The sequence below is a fragment of the Sus scrofa genome, chromosome 1 (genome assembly GCF_000003025.6).
Source record: "Sus scrofa isolate TJ Tabasco breed Duroc chromosome 1, Sscrofa11.1, whole genome shotgun sequence".
Lineage (NCBI taxonomy): Eukaryota > Metazoa > Chordata > Mammalia > Artiodactyla > Suidae > Sus > Sus scrofa.
Genome location: NC_010443.5, coordinates 218527827 through 218546756, shown reverse-complemented (window position 1 = coordinate 218546756; position 18930 = coordinate 218527827). Strand labels below are relative to the sequence as shown.

The following is an 18930-nucleotide window of genomic DNA, read 5'->3' as shown; positions in this document are numbered from 1 at the left end:
AAATAACCATCTAATAATAAAGAATACAAATGTTATTTTAAGGAGGAGTGAGTAAATAAAGCTTCTTGAAGCAAAATGTCAATTATTGTACAATCTAGTATAAGATAAACCCTATAGTGATGATCACAAATATATAACTACAATCACAAATTTTTGATCCTCAAATGCCAATTCTCTTCCTGTTCTAAAGTTCTACAATTCTAAAAAAAAATGGTTATACAAAAATAATGAAGAAATAAATATAAATTAGAGTTTAAAATGAATAAAGACACAAAAGGAGACATTGTGGAGATGTAGTTAGAAGGAAGATCAAAGTGTAATGGTTCAGATATGACTGCAGTCAACTATTCCACTTTAATGTCCATGTGCTACTGAAATGTTAACAATAAATAGATTCTTAGCATTAATTTAATGAAATGCAAAACAGTTAAGTTGTAACTTAGCTGAAGTCATATCCAGTGATATTCCAATAAAAATGTTATATAATCTTTTTGAAAATATTTATTTAATTCAATACTATCAGCAGGAAATGCCATTTAAATGTGCATACGTTTGTATTTGTATTTAAATAAGTAAAAAAAATATATATATATATGTGTGTGTGTGTATTATACATACATGGACTCCATTGACCAAATAAAAGAATGCAGTAAGTAAAGGAGAAACAGTATTTTGACCAAATCTGAATATCAGTAGTTTGTACCATAACATATTCATCAGATAAAATTTGGTATGTCACCATCACGATCTTTTGAAAAATTCTGAAATTTGGATGTACCTTCAAAACTGAGACATTTTACAATGCAGAAGCAAAAATGAAATACTAAAAAATGTTCATGTAAAATATTTTTTCATTTAAAGTTGTAAAACTAAAGTAAATCATATGCTCAAATAAAAATTCTCTATTAACGATGTAGAGATTCTTCTAGTATAAGAAAGATGGCTTTATACTGACTATTAAACTAGGTAAGAAAATATTTCCAGTGCTAATCATTTATTTTTCCTAGCAGTCAACTTAAAATCATGATATCTTTTTATTGGTTTATCTTGAGAAGTTAGTTGGCACATTGGAGCAAATTTTTGTGGCAAAAAATTATTACTAATAAATTTAAACAAAAATATTTCTGTACGTACAGAGGTTAAATGTAAGGGAGAGCCAAGGCAATTATTCTGAGAACCAGAGCAGGCAACATGTTATCCAGTAACTGAGTAAAGATATTAGATATGCTGTTCCCAAGTACTCAAACTTAACTAGTTTCACGTCAACTGAATTAATTGGCTTAGGTTATGTACATACTATTAGGAATAGTTCAACTGACTAATTCCTGGTCAGGAATTTGGGCAAAGTAGAGGCTACACCTACACAGTCAGTTGCATCAGGCATGCTGCAAGTGATAGACTGAATACTGAAGAACAGTCAGAAAAATTGTACTTACATGGCACAGTCTGGCTCAGTGTTTGGAAAGAAATGGCTAGAGTCTTGACCAACAGGTTGTTAAAGACTATGCTCATATAAATTCACTGCTATGGTTCTACAGCAAATGAAAAAGTACATGAAAATAAACCAATCCCCCATTAATGACATGGCACCCACCAAAAAAATCTTGAGTTCTAAGAGTCTAAAAACTTAATAAGCACAAATTTTCTAGCATTTGGCAAGAAGAGGATGGGAGGAAATCTTAAACAGCTTTCATGGCACTTAAACCTTGTTAACTTTACTAAAGGAACAGATGTGAAACTGCAAACGGAATCAACACCTCAATAAAAATGAAGTAGATTTTCAGCACAGTTGAGGGGGGATCTAAATTAAATACAATTTTTGATAATAAAATCAAAGTACTGTTGGAAATGCAACAACAATCACAAGAAGATGTTTTAGATATCGTATCTATGATATGCCACTATAATGTGCTTTGATGAGGGTGCCTTATGATTTTTCCATGTAGAAGCTATCTTTTTATTTACCCTATAAACTCCTTTTGCTAAAAAGGAAATTTTCTTATAAAAACGAAAACAAACAAAAAAATCATTCTTAGCAGACCCCCCCCTTTTTTTTTCATTTTTATGGTCTCATCCATGACATATAAAAGTTCCAGGTCCAGGGATTGAATACGAGCCACAGCTCCAACCTAAGCTGCAGCTGTGGCAATGCTGGATCCTTGAACTCACTGTGCCAGGCTGAGGATCCAAGCTGCACCTCTGCAGTGACCCACACCTCAGACATCGGATTCTTAACCCACTGTGCCAGAGCAGGAATTCTAGCAGAACTTTAAATATTAATGCTTCTTAAAAAGTGTAAGTTATAGGTGCAACTGATACTATAAATTGATGACTTGTTTTTTAAAATAATTTTCCCACTATTTCCACTTGTTTTAAGTCAGTTGTTTTAAGTCAGTTGTTTTAAGTATTAATTTACTAATTGATATTTAAAAATTATACCAAATTTATGTAATGGATAACTAAAGGAGTAATGGCACTTTTCATATTCTACACAGAAAAACAAACAAAAATCATGCTAAAAAATTTACCCTGTTAATGTTTGCACCGTATACACAATGACCTAGGACAATCAACTTAAGATAACTCAGTGATAATACTACCAAATTTAGTAAACCCATATCCAGCTGATGAGGATGTAAAAGCAAGTAGGAATGCTCCAGGAAGGTGAAAAAGGAGAGAGGTGGGGGATGGAGAGATGGCAAGCCAGCATGACAGGGTGTGGATGAAATAAGTGAGAAAGGACAATTTCTCTCTGATTTTCAGTTTTCCTAAGGTCATGGTAAATGGCAAGCACTTCCCTTTCCACTGGAAATGACTTTTCTGGGTGGTCATTATCAGGAGCCTTATAAAGCATAGATATCTACCCTACCTTTTTTCCTTTTTATGGTAAAGATGCAGTTATTTTACATCTAGAATATTTTACAATTCCTTTGTAAATATTATGATTTTAAAGCTGAGAGGACATTAGGAAATCATTTAGCCTAACTAACCCCTTATTTTACTGACAGCAGAACTGAGGTCCAGAGAAGCTATGATTTAGTTTCTAATCTACATAAATATATGGGTATGACTAAAAGGTTTAGAAACACTGTATTTAGTGTTGTTAAAAGCAAGAAAGAAATGGACATTAGAAATGCTTTCAAAAATAAAAAGAGAAAATGACAGAAAAAAGAACGCTCCACTTAAAATGGCTAGACATCTATTCTGATGTTAGCATGAAATAGTGAATTAAAATAAAGGGCTTTAAAAATGGATTAGGAAAAAAGTACCATATTATGAAAGTGTGAACATATGTAGTTATTACAAACAAAAAAGTATATACAAAATACTTACCAAGTACATATTATATCATGAAAAAAAATCCACAAAATGAAAAATAAACCCTCTCATATAATTATTTTCTACCCAATTTGTTTCTATCTCTATTTCAGTATAAGAACAAACCATACAGTAGAATTATGGAAAAAGGGGTATACACCCTTAATTCAAATCCTCAGACCCTTTTATGTGAAACATCTGGAAAATCAATTCCTTTTCTAATTTAGCTAGGTGGTTCTAAACGATTATTCCTTCTATATTTAGTTGAGGTCAAAATGGAAAGCCCAAGGTACAGAGTTTGATGATATCAAATTTTGCACAAGTTTTTACTATTTCTATGATAGCATTTTAGCACATTAAAATATGTGTCAAAATAAATATATTTTTAAAATTTTAAAAACTTGAAAACTCAAATATGTAGTAATGTTCCTAAGATATTATTTGCTCATATCTATGATGAGAGTCAATATAAATGTCTTTCATCAGAATCAACCAAATCAGTACTTCCCAAAATGTCCCTCTGAATACAAAGTGACTTTACATATGGCATATGGGTAAACATTTTAAATGCTACTATTTAAGTATGGATTTTTATATTAGAAAAAATTACACACTAAAACTGCTCAATACATTCTTGCCCTAGTCCAGTGTTTTGTTTTTTCTCTCTAAAGAGAAAAATGTACATGTGAGGATACCAAAAAGCCTAATTAAACAAATAAGAAATCAAATACTTACTGTCGCGGGGGAAGCCCGAGTGGTATGTGTCACTGAGTGACCGGAATTCTCCATTGAATTGCCGATGAGATAGGTTCCTCCAGAGCTGCTGATGAGTTGTCCTCCTGTGACGCCCATCTGAATCCCACCAGTGCCCACCATACTGTGGGACGAGACCACCGTAGTCACCTGTGCAGAACTCCCTTGAGTATCAAAGTAATTCCCTCCAGTGTTTTGGCTGTACATCTGTGTTTCTGTGTAAGGGTAAGTTGTTGTTCGGCTTTAGAAGAAGAAGAAAAAAGAAAGCAATTTATTTATATTGTCTTATTTCATTTATTCTATCATGAATATATGTTTAATATATATCAGCTTAGGAATTCCTGTCATGGCTCAGTGGAAACGAATCTGACTAGCATCCTTGAGGATGCAGGTTCCGCTCCTTGGCCTCGCTCAGTGGTTAAGGATCTGGCACTGCCGTGACCTGTGGTGTAGGGCGCAGATGTGGCTCGGATCTAGCATTGCTGTGGCTGTGGTATTGGCCAGCAGCTACAGCTCTGATTCTACCCCTAGCCTGGGAACCTCCATATGCCACGGGTGCAGCCCTAAAAAAACTAAATAAATAAATTTATATTTGCTTCTACTGGTGCCTACCTCCAGTGTATAAAATAATCCAGGTCTCTTCCCACCAAGAAATCCTGCTGCATGACTTCTTCAATTTCTCAAAAAACTTCTTACAAATGCCAATTTTAGAAAAGCTGGGGTCTGGGATGACTGAGGGCCGACAAGTCAGCTCCTCATGCTACTTCACACTCCTAGGAGACTTGCAGTAAACCTCCATGACTAGGTAGCTGGCATGGATCTATTTCTTGCCACTCTAAGGATCTTGAACAAAGAGTTGACTTACCTTGGACTGTAAATTCCTATCTCTCTCTTTTTCTTTACACTCAAGCTTCTCCTTGATGAGATGACTATGCCACCTCTTCATGTCCTCACTTTCTGTTTCCCAGCAAATGCAGTCAAGCTTCTGCCCTTAGCCTTTCCTTGAAAGTACTTTTAATAAGGTCATTTGTGACCACATCTAAATACCAAGCGAAAAGGCTGCTGTCAGTCCCCATCTTTCTTGACCTATCTGCATATAACATTGTTGACCATGCCATGCTGCCCTTTCCCTCCTCATTCTGTTCTGATTAAGCAGCTTGTTTGACTGATTGACTTATAATTTTCAATTGTCTGTAACTTCATTTTAACACAACTTTTGTTTTGACTTTTTATTTTGAAATTTTAAGCTCATGAGAAGTTGAAAAAATAGAAGAGAGGTATAATATACTTTCATTTAAAAAATTCAAATATCAAATTATAATTCCCAGTTCTACTGTCATTCTCTTCAATACCACATCCCAGAGCGAGCCAGTACTGACAATTGGGGTGGATGTTTTCAGACATTTTCTATGTATATGCAAGGACTTTCTACTTTGACCTCTCTTGTTCATTAGTTTCTATGGCATTTCTTATTTCCACTTCTTACTTTTTTTTACCACTGCATTTCAAGAACCTTTTGAAGGCTTCCTTTTCCTGGCACTTTAAATACTGATCATTTATAAAGTCTCCATTTTTAGGCCTTCTCTTATTTCACTTTTATTCAAACCATATAACTTTATCATATAATACATGACCATGTACATACTCATAGTACACAACCTTACATACTTTGATACATATCCATTCTCTTTACTTTCCACTTATATTTTAAGAATTTTAAATCTAGATTTCTAACAGCCATCTAGTTATCTCTGCTAGGGAACCCCATGATTTACAGGAAGTCTTGGATGTAAAATTTAACCTATGACTAAAAAGGAATTCTTTATCTGTCTTGCTCTTTTGCTTATATGGCCCTCTCAGCAGAGGGCAGCACCACATCCCTCAGTTTGGAAATTACTGCTAACTCCTCCCTTGTTCAGAGACATCAGTCACCGAGTCCTACTAATTTTACCTTTTAAGTAATTCTCCAATTCTCCATTCCATTCTCACACTCACTGCCTTAACTCATAATGTTCTCCATTATAACTGCCTTCTAATTAGTTTTCCTTCCTCATTCAGGCTCTCTTCCAATCTATCTTCAACTTTGCTGCCAGGGGAATTTTTCTAAAATGCCAAATATGAAAATAAAATTTTACTTAAGAACCTTTCCATGGTTCTCTCTTGCCTTCCAAAGAAATTCACAACCCTTGACCTGCCTTATAAGAACCATGAGGGCCAATGCCTGCATGATCTCTGGACTTGGTACCAGCCATGTCCTCAAATGCTTTATTCACTCACAACACACTGATCTCACTCACAAAAGTGCCGTTATCTTTTGATCACTCCCCCTTCCCCATTATATTGAATATAGCTTCCTCTGTCTGGAAGCCCTTTATATTTTTTTCAACTTTCTTCCTTTGTCTAAATCATTTTTAAACTCTCAGCTCAAGCATCACTGTATCTCAAAATTACTTTTCAGCACCACTTGCCCTCTGTAGCCACTCCTCACAGGACTGTTATGTTTTATTTTCTGTACTTTTCTAACACCTTGTGAACACCTGAAATATAGTTCTCAATACTTTGTTAATTTCCTCATGTCTTCATACTCACATGAAATTATGTTTTATTCTCATCTGTACCCTCAATACTTAACACAATTGCTGCTACATAGTGGGCATACTAATCAAAAAATAAAATATGATTCTATTTAAAAGTATATTTGGCAAAATGGACAGTTTCATAAATTTCTAAAACATAACTCTTGCTGCCAGCCACAGCCACAGCCACAGCCACAGAAAAGCGGGATCTGAGCTGCATGTACGAGCTACACCACAGCTCACGGCAATGCCAGATCCTCGACCCACTGAGCAAGGTCAGGGATTGAATCTCCATTCTCATGGATACTAGTAGGGCTCATTACCGCTGAGCCATAATGGGAACTTTCAATAAAACTTTAAAAAAATGAAAAAAAAATCGTAAATCTCCAGACAAAATGAAGTTCAGTCTTAAAAAAAAAAGCAGTTCTTCTCATTATTGTTGTGTTTCCCAGTTGGAAATCTCATTTATGTATTTAATTCATTATATATTTATTTAATAAAATAAAACAACCATATTGACTTCAAATTTAGGTAAAGAGAGAAATAAGGTCATTTTTATTTATGTCCACTAAATATGAGAGTGACCCTATTTGGCTATGCTTAAAAGAACAGAATCTGATGCTGGTTAAGTGTAGCTAAGTAAGATATACAAATAAATACACAGCAATAAATTGACAGATGCAGGACATGGTACCAGCTTTCCTTTTCACAGTCCAAATAAAATGCTTAGGCATGCTCCCTAGTAGTAAGTTGATTTTACAAATAAAACATATAATAATGGCTATTTATGACTATTTACTATGCAATAATAAATTACCAATTACTATGCAATAGGCACTATTTTATGTGCTTTTCAGGCATTAACTCATTTAATCTTCATTACCACTTTATGAGGTAGGTACCATTATAATTTCTATCTCTACAGACTAGGTGAATACTTGAAGTTTGGCTAGGTTAAATAACTTTATCCAAAGCATGCAGCTGGTAAAAAATGGATTTGGAACCGGCACTTAGTCCATCATCTCAACCATTTTGTCACATAAAAAGAACTTAATATTTTCTGTACGTTAATGATACTTGTGAATGACTACTGAGGAATAGCCAGCCCTAAAAGGTGGTACAGGGAATATATGAATCTTCTGCTGCTACTGGAGCGTTCCTTACACTTTAGCTAACAGTTTAATAGCACCCTACTCTTCTCCCCTCTTACTCAGAATGGGATGTGCAGAAGATATACTTGCAATGGTAAAGAAAGAAAGAAAGATGGAAAAGATGAGACTATTTTAGAGGATACTTACGATTACACACTTAGGTTTTAGAAGTTCTATGATCATAGAAGTTTTAACTCTATCATAAGAGAACCATTCCAAGGGATTTAAATCACTCTATCTTTTGGGCATGACTCCTTTAAGTAAATAGTCCTCAGTGAACAAGAGTAATGCAAACATATCATGGATATATAAAATCTATATCTGTAGCCCTCAAGTCAGTATAAAAATATGGTAGCAAAGAGCTTTGATTTTTACACTTTCCCCTTATTGGAGATGATTCATTAGCTAAAGAAAAAAAAAAAATGAGCAAAGAACAGGAGAAGAGTTTAAGTCACTAAAGAGTATGCCTAATCCATAAATTATGTTCATTACTTAATCATAACCCATGGGACTGAGAAGAAGGCTTGATGGCTGTATAAACTCACACTGGGATAAAGACTGGCAATTTCTATGGGAAAAAAGACACAATTACATTAGGAAATGAAGTGTCACGAATTGTTGCTGAGTTTTGTCTCTGACACTTCTACACTTGCAATGGGAAACAGAAGAGACTTTTAAACACTGGGTTGGGTGATAGAGGCCGACCATAATGTCCTTAGTCTTTGTTCTTTAAGGATAAGAAGATAAGCATTAACCATTTGTTGGAGGCCTGCTGGAACCAGAGCTAGAGTCCAGCACAGATAACTCCTAAGCGTCTTTTTAGTTCTAAATGCTCGAAGCTCATGAATAAATACTGAAGAATTTACATTAAATAAATAAATAGGAAGTACCAACAGTTCTTTCTTAGGCACTAGATATAATAACTCTTTAATTCCGATACCTAAGATAGGTTTGCCTTTTGTATTGTATGATGGATACATATGAGTTATTGCTTGCATGCTACTTTCCACAGAATTTTCTAAAATATTTGTTTGAGAAAATTACTCATTTTTGGCATATCAGATTGAAAGCAGCTAACTAGTTCCAACTGTACACTCCTAAAACAGCTAAATTCCCAAGCAATTCCATGTATATTTGAAAAATGTTGCTGTGTTCCTTTTGTTTGTTGTTTACTGATTGCCACAGACTGTTATGAAAATCATGTGTCATATTATTCTATAGCAGGAGAAATCTTTCCATTGTCCTGCATATGTATCAAGTAATGAATGCAAACACATAGATATGTGCATACTTGCTGACAGAGGCTTCTTCATAGCTGACTCTATTATAAGGTTCTATGTAAATGCCAGGACTGATCCATAGAATTCAGTAAATTAGTTCTGTTTGCATCCCAGCATGCCTCAGCATATACCTTGGCTAAGCATGACCCTGAATATTCTTTGCTTGCTTATTCATAGGATGATTATGTCAACTTATTTTAGCTATAACCAATTCTTCTACATTCTTTATCTTCAGGTGTTTTATCCACAAGTCCAGATGTGTAATATCTCTAAATTTTGTATTTTACCTAGATCTTGAATATCCTCTCACCAATAAGCTAGTCAACTACAAAAATCAAGCAATGGTATGAAAAGAGTAAATTAAGGAAGCGAAATATCTTGCAAGTTTCACACCATAAAATTTACTATGAAGATAAAATACAGTGATGTTGGTCATTTTAATATCTTATACTGGTACACTGTTTTATTGCTTTCAGCTACTCTGCACACATTCTTTTAACAAATATTTACTTAGCATCTATCCAAAAGGATATGACCTCTACCATCATAAGGGCTACATAACATAAGGTCTAGTTGGTCAAAAATAAAAAAGGAGATAAGATAATTATAAATGTTCTTCAGTCTGTGGAAGAGAAAGACAGAATATTAAAGTGGAATAAATACAAGGGCACATATTGGATACAGTAACCAAGGAATGTTACCTCCAAAGAAAAGACATTTAGGCTGAGACTAAAAGAGGAAAAGGAGTCAGTCCTATGGAAAACAAGAAGAAAAACAGATGAGGAAGATAGTGTAGCATGTGCAAAAGCCATGACACAGGTAAGATTCTGGTATTTAGGAAGAAATTAGAAGTCTAGAATGGTTGTTTAAAATGAATGAGAATGATATCAGAAAGAGATGAAATTTTATTATTAGCACCACACTCAAACCAACGGAGCTAACTGGCCCTTAGGAGATGAAATTTCAAAAGTAGGTAAAAACTGGAGTTCCCATTGTGGCTCAATGGATTATTGTCGTGAGGCATGTTTCTACAATATTTTCTTAGCCTCTTTGCTGAAAACTCCATCTTGTCCTGTCTTACTTTACCCCACCTTCCTGCTTGAAAAACAGTCTCAGTGCTGGTGAATGACTTAAGCTTAAGCACAAAGACCTAAAGGCATAAGTTATTCATAGGGTCAGTTGAATGAGGACATAATGCACTGGTCTAGGCAGAAGAACCTGTGCAGATTGGCACACCCTTTGCACAGCATGATATGTCCTCCTCTTCTTAAGAACAAAAGAAAGAGGAGCCTTATGGCCCCAAGAGGTTTATGAGGGGTGGTTAGCAGGATACACATTAGCAAGGAGAACCAAAGTGCAAACCTAGGCACTCTGGGTTGCTGCAGATAGGCACGGTCTGCAGAAGCACAATGATGATTCTCCAGAATGCTGTGCATAGATAGCTGACACCAAGCTTCCTCAAATGCTAATGACTGTTAAATGCCTAAAGGTCAGAGTAAAAGTTTGATCAGCAACCGGCTATGTGACTTTTAAAATAACTTAAAAAAACCTATATTCTACACCTACAACCCCCTCCTCACTTGACGTAATCCTCAAGAGCACAATAAAAGCAGTGTGGTTTCTTGAGGCAGTGCTCTTGGTCCCTGAGACCTTGAGTCCCCCAGTTTCCACCTTTACTTAAGGTAAAAGTCTCTGTGTTTTGTTTTATGTTAACTTTTTTTCTAAGTTTCACAGCACCCTTCCTTTAGCCCCATCCTGCTGAGCTGGTCCTGGCAGATTATGAACCTGACTAGTATCCATAGGATGCAGGGTTCAATCCCTGGCCTTGTTCAGTGGGTTAAGGATCTGGCATTGCTGTGGATGTGGCTCAGATGCCATATTGCTATGGATATGGTGTAGGGTGGCAGCTGCAGCTCCAATTTGACCCCTTGCCTGAAACTTCCTTATGTTCTAGGTGTGGCACTAAAAAGACCAAAAAAAAAAAAAAAAAAAAAAAGGGAAAACTAAAAATGTAAGTAGTGTTAAGAATTTTTTTAAATTGTGGGTCATGATCCACAATGTAATGGGTCACAATAGCATTATAAAAAAGAAAGTGACTAGACTAGACTAGACAACATCAGGACATATTACATCTAGTAAGAATAAGAATTATTTTGAGAAAGTATGCTTCTATCATATGCATATATGGTATGTGTGTGCACACCTACATGTGCATATATGTATTCAGCTGCGTAAAAATTGTGCATCTAACTTTCTCACTGTGGATGGTAGTTTTAAAAGCCTGAAAGACATCACTGCAGACAATGGCAAGAAGTCTGGATACTGTTTAAAGCTGAGACGGGAGTTAGGAGGCGTGGGTAGAGGGAGGTAAGGCAATGTTCCAGCCAAAGAAACAACCATAAGAGAGGCCCAAGGCAGGAGGGGTGACAGGAAACTATGAGAAAAGGGAGTGGCAGATACAACACAATGTTACAGAAAGGTCATGTGAGATGATTCTAAAACATGTTCATTAGATATGATGATAGGAGGTGATCTATTGCAAGGTGTTTCCATGTAGTGATAGCAATATGTATCTGATTGGACTAGACTGAGGAAATAAGTAACTTAAGGCAGCCAGAATGAACAGGTTTTAAACACTTTCAGGACGTTTGGGAAGGAGAATTTGAAAACTGGGAGAATTCTTGTTAGAGACTGAGAATAGATCTCATGTAATCTACATCAAGTGAGAATGACATCAGTCAGGAATTGTTACCCTTCGTGATCAGAACCGAGCTGTAGCAAGAGCAGACAGCATTTGAGACGGTTGTGATTGTTGCTGTGCTTACTAGATGACTTCTATGGTGTGATTTTGTCTACAGTCTGGCTGCTGTTTAACAAAGCTTGTACAACTCTTTTTTTTCAGCCTGATTTTCCACACTTACTAGAAATTCTAAGTCATAAATATCTTGCAATAAATTCTGTTTTGCTTAAATAAGACAGACTTGGTTTCTGCTGCTTGAAACCAAGAACTCTGCCTTAAATAGTTTCCCATCATATAGTTTTTATGTGAGTCACCAAAGCCCTGCACAGAAGTAGCTAGATTATTCAAAATCTTCAACAAATCACAATCATGTGATATATAATCTTTGCTTGGCTAGCACGCACTACTTCTTTGAGCTTTGAAATTGATTGTCTCTTGAATGTTCCAAGTCAGATTGAAGGCAGGAGAGAGATGACATGACCATTTTGTGAATGACACCAATGGGTGAATAGTAATTCAGAAAGGAATGCAAGTGAACGGACATATGAGATTATTACCCAAGAATGAAAAACAATAAATTAAATATAAAGTAATAAATATTAGTATCACCAATAAAAATTTGCTTTGATTCAAATTCAGAAGACATACTTATTTCTGCTAATTTCAACTGCTAAAACAGTAAGTGAAAATTAAAGCATTAACTGAGCTGTTACCACAGCAGCTAGGGAGGAAATACAAGATATGAATGTTAAAAATCAAAAATAATTCTTGCAATAACTAATTGAGCTTTCTCATTCACATTCAGTATTTTTAATATATATGTTGTTAATATACAAAGTGGTGAAATCATAACTTTAAATTATCATTACATAAAGATATCTGGACAATTACACTTTACTTTGAATTTCAATTCTTTATTTGTATACCATAGATTAGCAATTCTCACACTTTAGCACACATCAGAATCATCTAAAGAGCTTGTTAAAGCACAGATTACTGGACTCTACTCCCCAAATTCCTGATGCAATAGAACAGGGTTAGACAGCTAAAGGTGGTATTTCTAACAAGGTTGTCATTTTTCAGATGAGGTCCATGCTGCTAATCTGAAGAACACATTTAGAGAATCACTCCACTGGAGGATATTAAAAATGTGAAGACCAACTTGCACAGAAATAAGAAAAAAAAAAGTGCTATCTCACAACTATTAGTTCTTTTAGTCTATTTGAGGTTTTTTCTTTTTAAAGTCAAAGTCTACAATTGTAAAAGAAGTTTCATATTCTGTGGCAGCTATCCATGAAAGCATCACCAAAATTTCCATTCACTGCTGTAATATTTTTTGAAGCATACCAAAAAGTAAACATAATAAGTACATATACAGAGTTCTCTTGTGGTGCAATGGATTAAGGATATAGCATTGTCCCTGCAGCAGCTCAAGTCATTGCCATGGTGCACGTTTGATCCCTGGCCTGGGAACTTCCACATGCCACTGGCCCAGCCACAAACAAATACATATACAGCTCATGTGCCCTGATAATAGAAATCAGGGCCGTAGATATGGACTTAAATCAACTTTGGCAGAAATGACATCATGAAAGATTTAGACCAAAGCTACTGAACTACATTTACAAATAAGAAAAACTGGGTTGGATCTAACGATAGTTCTATTTTTAATTTTTTGAAGAATTTCCATACTGTTTTTCATAATGGCTGTACTAATTTACATCCCTACCAATAGTTCACAAGAGTTTCTTTTTCTCCACATTCTCTCCAACATTTGCTACATCCTGATATTTTAATAATAGCCATTCTAATAGGCATGAGGTATTACCTCACTGTGGTTTCCATGTGCATTTCCCTGATGATTAATGATGTTGTGCAACATTTAATGTTCTTTATGTCATATATATGTCTTCTTTGGAAGTGTTTATTCTGGTCCTCTGAACATTTTAATCCAATTATTTGTGGATTTTTTGCTTGCTTTTCTTTTGTTTTACAATTGAATTGTGTGAGTTCCTTATATATTTTGGATATTAGCCAATTATCAGACATATGGTATGCAAATATATTCTTCCATTTGGTAGGTTATCTTTTCATTGTGTTGATATTTTCCTTTGCTGTGCAAAAGGTTTTTAGTAGTCCTACTTATTTATTTTTGCTTCTGTTGCCTATGCTTTTGGTATCAAATCCAAAAATCATCTCCAAGACCAATGTCAAGGAATCTATGTTTCCTCTGAGTTTTAAAGTTTCAGGCCTTACATATAAGTCGCTAACCTATTTTGAGTTGATTTTTGTGAGTGGTATAAGATAACGATCCAATTTCATCCTTTCGCATGTGGATACACAGTTTTCCTAACACCATTTACCGAAGAGACTATCCTTTCCCCATTGTGTCTTCTTAGTGGACTATGCCTGCGTTTATTTCTGGGCTCTGTATTGTCTCATTGATCTCTGTGTCTATTTTATAACTATCATATAATCCAACAATCCCACTTCTGGGTAAATATCTGAAGGAAATGAAATCACTATCTCAAAAGGATATCTGAACTCTCAAGTTCGCTTTAGCATTATTCATAATAGCCAAGACATGGAAATAATCTAAGTGTCTATTACACACACACACACACACAATGGAATATTGTTCAACCATTTGCAAAAATATGGATGAAACTTGAAGGCATCATGCTAAGTGAAATAAGTCAGATAAAGACAAGTGCTGTATGAAATCACTCATATATAAAATATTAAAAATCAAACAATCAAATAGGAGAATGGTGTAGGAGCTATTAAGTGGGAGAGATAAGGAGATGGTGGTCAAAGGATTCAAACTTTCACTTAGAAGATAAATAATTTCTGGCAAACTAATATACAGCTTAGTGGTTACAATTAATAATAGTGTATCATATACTTGGAAAAAAAAAGAAAAGAAAAACTGAGCAACCATATACATGCGCACAAACTCAAAAATGCTTTGTACTGGAAAAAAATTAAAAAAAAATACCCTGAAACTTAAGAAAAAGAAAAGCTGTGTTATTTCTATGATTGTTAGAAGTATCTTAATTCAGTTCTATTCATTTTACCTTGTGTACTTTCTTGTGTATTCCAAGTAGCCTACCCCTGTGTCTCATCTGCCATTAAATGCTATTAATTCAGTTGGTTCAACAAATATAGATTGAGCGCCTATCATATATGACTGTTTCAGGTAGTAGAGAATGGGGAGCATACAAAGGTAACTGCCCTGGAGTTCCTGTTGTGGCTCAGAGGGTTGGAAACCCAACTGGTGTCTATGAGGATGCAGGATCGATCCCTGGCCTTGCTCAGTGGGTTGGGGATCAGGTGTTGCTGCAGGCTGTGGCATAGGTTGCAGATGAGGCTTGGACCTGGCATTTTTGTGGCTGTGTCATAGGCTGGAAGAAGAAGAAACAAAAAAGGTATCGGCCTACATGAAAGTTACTTTGTATGGGGAAAAGACAAATGAAAGCTAAGTTAAAAGTAAATAGTGGAGACTGACTGATAGTCATAAGTGTTGTAGAAGAAAGGTCTCTTTTAGGAAAAAATAGAGAAACACAGGCCATTGAAAAATTGTTTGGTCAATAATAGAATGAGGAGGAGCCAATAAGAGAGGAAGAAAAGAAGAAGAAATAGAGTCAGAAAGGCCAAAAGCAGTTAGTGACTCAAGGATAGAGTTGAATTGCTCTAGTTGACTAGCTGACTGCCTGTGATGGAGAAAATTTAATCTAGGAGAATATCTATTATATTTAACAACTGGAGGTCACCAATGACTGATAAGAGTAATTTCATTTCAATTTGGAGAGGAAAAACCAGCTTGGAAGAGAATGAAGAAGACGAGGTCAATCCTGAGAGGATTTGCTATAAAGAATAAAAGAGAAACTAGGAACTTGTTAGAGATGGATATGCTGTCAAGCGGAACTTTCAAACATGAATAAAAGCAGCTAAATTATGTGTGTATATTGTCGAGGCCAAACCAGTTGCTAAGTCCAGGCAAACAGGTGATATGTCCCATCCCCAAAGTCAGGCACACTGCTGCACAAAGGCAGTTTGGGACCTTGGAGCATTTCCTGGAGGCAAGTCTAAGTCTGACTCTTTCTGAGGCTTAGACTTGTTGGACTTGTCCCCTCTAGAACCTTTTGGCCACTACAAAGCTCTGCCTTTGTGAACCTGCCTTAGGATTCTGTAGCTGGGGGATATTACTCCTATCCTGAAAGTCTTTAATCTCTTGTGAAGTGCACTGCAGTGATTCCCAAGCTTTTCAAATGAATTTTCCCAACAAATATTTCTTACTTTACCTTCCAAATATTTGTTCAAGCAGATATTTTTTAAGTTTAACATTTGTAGTTAGGTTTATAAGAATAACTGTGCTAAAAGTGAATATATTTTTTTCAGACAATATAAATTCCCCATTTTCTGATCTCATTACTCCATCCTCATCCTCAACCTGACCTAGTTATTAATTAATGCTTCTAACTACTAATCCTTATTTCACAGATGAGGAAATCTAGGTGCAAATATGTTACTCGCCTGATGTTAAACTGCAGTCAGTAGGAGAAATGACACTTGAACATGGGTGTCTGAAATGCATTTAAGAAAATTAATAATACAAAACATATATATATTTCCTTCATTTCCCCTCCTTTTTTTAAAAAAAAAAAGGAGGGGAAAAGGAGAGAAAGAGAAAATTTAAAAGTCTAAATTTTTGTGGAGTTCCCGTTGTGGAGCAGTGGTTAACGAATCCGACTAGGAACCATGAGGTTGCGGGTTCGGTCCCTGCCCTTGCTCAGTGGGTTAATGATCAGGTGTTGCCGTGAGCTGTGGTGTAGGCTGTAGACGCGGCTCAGATCCCGTGTTGCTGTGGCTCTGGTGTAGGCCGGTGGCTACAGCTCCAATTCGACCCCTAGCCTGGGAACCTCCATATGCCACGGGAGCGGCCCAAGAATTAGCAAAAAGACAAAAAAAAAAAAAAAAAAAAAAAAAGTCTAAATTTTTCTAAGTGTTATCATGCAAAGTTATTCTGGACATCAAAACACTGGATATGAAAATATCACAGAGCAAACTGCCCTTCATTTGCACCGTTTAATTCTACAAGTGGAAAAACATTAAAAAGGAACATAGGGCAGTCAAATAACAGCCTTTTCTCTTGGAAGCTATTTAAAATATTTAATGGTGAAAAATTACAAAATAGGAACTTTTTAATGTATTTTATCAATAGTTGAAGAACATTCTACATTCATAAAATAAATTTAACTATAAAAGTATAAGGTGGAATTTAAAAATACACATAAAGAGATTTATATGAACAATAGACTCAGTAGTAAAAGTTATGTCATAAAAACTCCCAAGTTTATTATCTATAATAAGATATACAATAATATAATAGCATAATGTAAAAAATTTACTAAAGACCTTTTTTGTTACTGGCCAACACACCCCCACAATCCTTCAAATAACTCATGATCAAAAGAGCATTAGCTGCAGATCATTGGAAAGGAACGTGTGCTGAGAGTCAGAAATATGAATGCTAGACACTAACCTGTGGGAAAAAATATTGCACCTCTCTGAGCCTCAGTTTACTCATCTGTAAAGTGGAAAGATTAGAATAAATGACCTCCATGACCTTCACAAATCTGATATTCTGAGAAGCCATATTTGAAACCCTTCCATTTGGAGAACTATGATGTGATTAATGAAGCAGGCTCTTCTCTAACTGCAGAGGACCTCAGTGCTCTCTTCCACAAAATGACGGTTCTCTTTTCAAGAGATTTCTAAGTAACCAGCCATATGTTACTGAAATCCAAATGGCAGGTGGATTCTTAAACTAGATCCTACACCAATCTGAAGTTGCATACCAGCAGAAGCAAAATGAAGAACGTAGGCACTCCATCTCAATTACAGAAATACCATAGAACTATTTCTTCTAAGCAGAAGGCACTTAAATGGTAATAAGAAAGCATAATTTTACCTGAAAGTCATAAACCTTACTATTTCACTGAAAGACAAAATAGGAACTTGAAGAGTATCCCTTTTAAGGTTCTTTATTAATCATTTTAAAAGTACATAGAAAAGATAATTGGATGGCTTCAGAAAACACATTCAGAAACACGATTTTTAAGAAAGGACTATTTAAAAAATATGAGTCCTACACACATGCTTATGGATTTAAAATATCTATTCCATGTCAATATATTAATAATGTACCACCTCCAAAAGTATACCATGTGATGTTATTAAATAATATTCAGATAAGAGTTCTGTGGTTCAGTTTTTAAAACACCGCATTTCTTTCCCAGAGGATTTCTCAGAGACTTTAAAAAAACTAACAGAAATTTAGAATTCTCAAAAGAAATTCATGCAGTGTTCCCATGCTTATGTAACTATAGAACTTTTTTATGGGGCTAACAGTTTATGAAACAGTTTGGTATAAATTCTCTATTGGTCTCGATGAGAAATCTATAATTTAAACAAAAAGATTATGAGAATGCTTCCTACCAGTCAAGTCTTATTGCAATGGATACCCATACAATGAACACCTTGACATTTTAAAACAATGATCACCTCTAAAGGGTAGACAAGTCTCAAAGAGCAGCTGATGTAAGAAAATAGTTTTAATTTCAAAAAAAGATTTCTTAATTTGGACATGATGTCTTTATCTCCACTTAGATTAATATGATGAAAGAGCAAATGAGGGAAGTATAAGTTAAAAAAGGAGTAAAAAGAAAAGGAAAAGAAAAAAAGAAAAAAAATCATTTAAAAAATTGATTCAATTTCAATTGAATTGGACTCTTTCTACCTGGCATGCAGTATTTCCCAGCTGGTTTCATTACAGTATTCTAAGTCATGAGATTGTAAGAATTGTAAAAATCTGTAGCAATGGATGAGACTATGAACCAGGCCATTAAAAAATATTCTTGGGAAAACTAATGTAAGGAAATATGCAAATGTGGGTTCCTACAGAAGCAATGATAAAAAGGAACAAGAATGAATAAGCTACCTTCTCCTTTGAATAAAAAGCTACTCTACTCTAACACCAAGTGCTATAAAGCAGTCTCAGTTATTCACTTACTGACTCATATTTTTAAGCCTGTTTTGCTGCAGTAATT

General features: G+C 35.2%; 1 protein-coding gene across 9 annotated transcripts in view; it reads right to left on the bottom strand.

Moving 5' to 3' along the window:
- Positions 1-18930, bottom strand: part of RFX3 (regulatory factor X3) — a 306963-nt gene that overhangs the window by 100633 nt on the left and 187400 nt on the right. For 8 of the 9 annotated variants that reach the window (XM_021064195.1, XM_021064186.1, XM_021064169.1 and 5 more), the window contains one exon: positions 4054-4312. In XM_021064195.1, the coding sequence (XP_020919854.1) occupies positions 4054-4312 (259 nt within the window). Of the gene's footprint in view, positions 1-4053; positions 4313-4936; positions 11043-18930 lie in introns of those variants that run through there. The other variant, XM_003480524.4, reaches the window with a different exon arrangement.